Here is a 4,451-nt window from a genome sequence, read left to right on the forward strand (position 1 = left end):
AAAATGGTATCCAGAGGTTGCCCTGGCCGAGTTAATCTCCTGACATGAACCCCATCGAAAACCTTTGGGCCATACTTGACCGGCAAGTCAAGAAACAACCAAAAAACCAACTTCGAAGAGCGATCTACTCGAAGTTTTGAAGCAAGAGTGAGCGAAAATCCCACAATCTAAAATTGACGAGATGATTCTCACGATGCCCCAAAGGATCAAGAACTCCACGAAGCGAAAGGAAGATCTACTAGATATTAATTAAATTATAAGTATATCAATTCATGTGAATATGACTGAACAGTTTCATTTTTTCTGAAAAAGTGGTGTCTATTTACCTGTGACCACACTGTGTATATGTCATGTAGTTGGTTTTATTTCATTATAACTTTACCAAAGAATAGTATTTAATGTTCAGAAACATTGAATAATGAATGGTCATTATACGGTTTGAAGTCTGTTTTAGGTATGGTGGCATTTATAAGTTACTAATTTTCATGACTACAAATATAGAAATGACACCTTTCTCTGAAGTATGGAATTTAAAGTAATTTACTCATTATGAAATAGATATTAATAAGGCAAAGTCTAATTTTTTTAGCCTTCAACCTTATTTGTTTACAAAGTCATAAACCAGAAAATCAGACCTATTTGACATGCTCACCTGTCACATCCTATCTTTTACAAAAGCCAATAATTTGCTCTGATAATTCATTTATAACCAATAGAAAGGCCAAGTTTTAATCTATTGAATGATGTATAATGCTACATTGTGTTCAGTACAGAGTATTGTCAGTTTCATCTTCAGTTTGAAAGTTTATTTTGTGGTGTTCAGATTGAGCACCAAAGGGAATTAATTTAAGCCCCTATTGTCTTAGTTTGAAAGCCAGTTAAGTTATAATAGTTATATGGCATTGTTTGCTTTGTGCATGTTATTATTCTGTGTTCTCAGGTGCATTATTTAAGTAAATAAAAAATCAGTGTACTACCATCATCACAAAAAAGTAAGCTTAAATTTCATCAACATCTGACAGCAAAAAACGAGGTCAAAAGTGAGTACTATATTTCTTGTCTTTCATATATATTCTTTATTTATGGTTATAAAAGTAACTAAGATGTAAACATTAGAAGCTTGTTAGGTTAACTTAAGTGAAGTAATGAAAAAGTAAAAACTTAATGAGGTATACCCATGAGCAGCTCGTGTGATATGACGTTCAATATGGTAATATGAGTTATGTGTCCACTAAGTGATTTACAAGTTATGTGGCAGGATTATTATTTATACATGGCTCAAACAGCAATAAAAACAGTAAAATTAAGTATAAACAAATGTAGACTGTTATGAGCTTTAAGCTATTTAAGATAAACAATTGTAGTTTTATGTTACAATATGCAGCCATTTTAGAAAGAAAAAAAGGATAATTTAGATTTCTTCCTTATTTTCTTTCTTTTTTTGTGGTGGTTACAAGGTTGATCAAATAGACTGAGTCCATAAAGAGTTAGGGTAAAGAAAACAGATAAGATATAGTTTTACTGAAAAAAAAACATTTGATATTCATTTAGGAGGCTTTACACATAAGATAAATGAAATTTGACAATTTTCGTTTGAAGGAAAGTATTTTTAATCTTAACATGAAACTCACTTTCCAGTTAAAGCAGTCAACACTCTATTTCCACATATTCACAGACAAATCTTTAGTAAAAATACTTAATTAAAATTTAAAATTTTAAGTATACAAAAGACTTGAACTGTTTAATGAAAGCTTGCCACTTTTTGTGAAGATACATAAAACATATTAAAAGCCATAGTATGGGAACTGTAATGATTACTTTGTAGTTACAAAATTGTTCACATTGCCCAACCCCATATGAAAAGAGTTAACAGAACTGGGTGAACTACAAATAGAATGTGCGTGTATTTGCTTGTACAAAATGAGAATCTTGTCCATTTAACAGAAAATTATAAACAGTTTTCACATAATCTTTATGTTTTGAGTAAAAAAAAAAGTTATTTACTTTTAAAAAAAAAAAAAAAAAAAAAACTTGAAATACTGCATTATATCCCCCCTCCCATAATTAATTTTACAATTTTAGCATGATCTTATTTTGACCAGGTGAGAGTGGTTTTCCTTGTGATTTGAGAATTAGCTGTTACTTATGTTCTAACATTAGAATAATAATATTTATGTGTCATTAAACACTGAAGTTACATTATTTACTCATTTATAACTCTCTACATTTTGTATGTTTTGAGCAATTTTTTTTATCCTTAATTACTTATAAAAAAAAAATAAGAAATTTTTTTGCAGAACTGAGGCATCCTTAGTTGAGAAATTGACCACTAGGTTTTTGAAATCGGGACTGAAACCAGAGCAGATAGGAGTTATCACTCCTTATGAAGGTCAACGTGCTTACCTTGTCCAGTATATGCAGTACAATGGTTCTCTTCATGCCAAACTATATCAGGTATATACATTTGTAAAAGTAATACAAATAGTTCTGAGAATTTTGCTCACCTTAAAACTCATTGTTTTTCTTTGTTGTTTTCATTTTTAGTAATCAGTGCTGAGGTATCTGATTTAGGGGAACTTGTTTTAAAATGAACACCTCACTTTTTTTTTCTCTAGAATATACAGAACAGTGAATGAAAAAAGAAAGTTGCATGTGATTGTATGAAAAATGTTATTGAATTCAAAGTTCAAGTGGATAACCAAATTTGTTTATCTATTTTATTCAACAGTTAAAACTGGTGTAATGTTCGACTTTGATGGAATGAATAAACAATCAACCATGTGCATGTAAAATACTGTTGATTGATGTAGTACATATGTTAATCAGTGGCACTTATTACTGACTACAAAAAGTTGAATATTCATAAAAACCACTTGCTACATGAAGGAATTTCATATTTACTACAAAAAGCTATATGTGCAATTGAAAAGTGAGTTGAATCAACTCTTTACCAGGCAAATGTTTGTAAAAAAAAATCTCTTTCTCTGGCCATGTGAACTAGAACTTAAAGATATTCAGAATGTTATGTTTTATGAATATATTTTCTGTCAAAAATATCAAACTACTTTTACAATGACTGTAAAAGGTGGTTGTTTTAGATAACCCTTTCCAGATGGGTCAAAGGCCATGTCATTGCGTTTCTTGACTTGCATTCAGCATTTTATTTTACTACTATTTCAGGAATTTATGTCAATAAGTTTGGTATCAAACTGTAGATTATAATTCAAATTTTATTATTATACATTATTAAATTTTTGTGTGTCACATTGTATGTTGAATGCAGCACTAGTTCAAATTAGATGTTTGTGATGTCAAAATTTTAAGTCTGGTATGAATTAGGAACTCAAATTACCAATATTGACAAGCTGGAATATAAAATAAGAACCTCGTATGTTTTCTATTTGCCGATATATTGCTCATGTACTGAATCAAACACAGTGGCCCCGCTCACCTCTTTCCATTTTGGAAACGGTTCCTCATATACACTTACTTCAATATATGACATGAATAATCAATCAAAACCTCATAATGTCCCCTTAGTGGCTTTCCCAGCCATTTTAAAGTGTTATGACACCATCTCATTCTTTTGAACCAAGATTTGAAGAAAATAGGTTGTTTCTTTAATCTGCTTGAAGTTTCATATTATTTTTAGATGAAAATATAACTTGTTTACTAAGCCTGATAGATTATAGTGGAATTCTTTGGTATTGATATAGTAATTTATGATTTTTTGTTTATTTAACTGTATATATAAAACCTTAAAAAATTTATTTTGTTTCGTATCCTCCATGAGCAAAATTTTAAAAGGCTTAGCAACCGAATACAAAAGTCATAACTAGAAGAGATAATTGTTTGCTTTACTTCTCTATTTACTGAACTATGTTTAAGAAAAATAAGTTTATAAACTTATTTCTAAATAGTAATAACGTATATAATGTATAATAATTGAAAAGTGACCATATTTTACAATATACTAGTTTACTAAAACACAGCCAAGACAGGTCACTTTGTAAAGACTAAAGTTAATTTTTTTTTTTATTGGATACGGTAACATAAGAGCACATCAGCCGTGTCATTGTAACTTCAGTATTGTTCGCCAGACATGGCTGAATGGTCAATACAATAAAAATATATAAATGTATAATGTTATAAGATTTAAGCTATTTAGTCTAAACATTTATGTTTTTGTGTTATAATTTGTGTTCATTCCTAATTTTTTATGGTGGTTGCGAGATCATTCAATTTTACCAAACCCTTAGAGAGATTAATTACTGAAAATAACAGATAAAGTATAGAGTTTTTTCCTAAGAAACATTTGATAACTATCTAGACGTTAAAGATTTTGCATGTGAAATTTCAAAATATTCTGATGCATAAAAGTATTTTTAATCTTAAAATGAATATTTCTTCACATGACAGATAGGCAACATGCGAAAAAAAAAAAAATAGAC

At 29.4% G+C, this 4,451-nt stretch overlaps 1 protein-coding gene across 5 annotated transcripts in view; it reads left to right on the top strand.

Moving 5' to 3' along the window:
- The window catches only part of LOC106460767 (regulator of nonsense transcripts 1-like), a 107,572-nt gene that overhangs the window by 82,491 nt on the left and 20,630 nt on the right, over positions 1 to 4,451 (top strand). For all 5 annotated transcript variants that reach the window (XM_013920502.2, XM_022387547.1, XM_022387548.1 and 2 more), the window contains one exon: positions 2,298 to 2,454. In XM_013920502.2, the coding sequence (XP_013775956.1) occupies positions 2,298 to 2,454 (157 nt within the window). The remainder of the gene's footprint in view (positions 1 to 2,297; positions 2,455 to 4,451) is intronic.

Source organism: Limulus polyphemus, unplaced genomic scaffold, assembly GCF_000517525.1.
Source record: "Limulus polyphemus unplaced genomic scaffold, Limulus_polyphemus-2.1.2 Scaffold832, whole genome shotgun sequence".
In the NCBI taxonomy this organism is placed as follows: domain Eukaryota; kingdom Metazoa; phylum Arthropoda; class Merostomata; order Xiphosura; family Limulidae; genus Limulus; species Limulus polyphemus.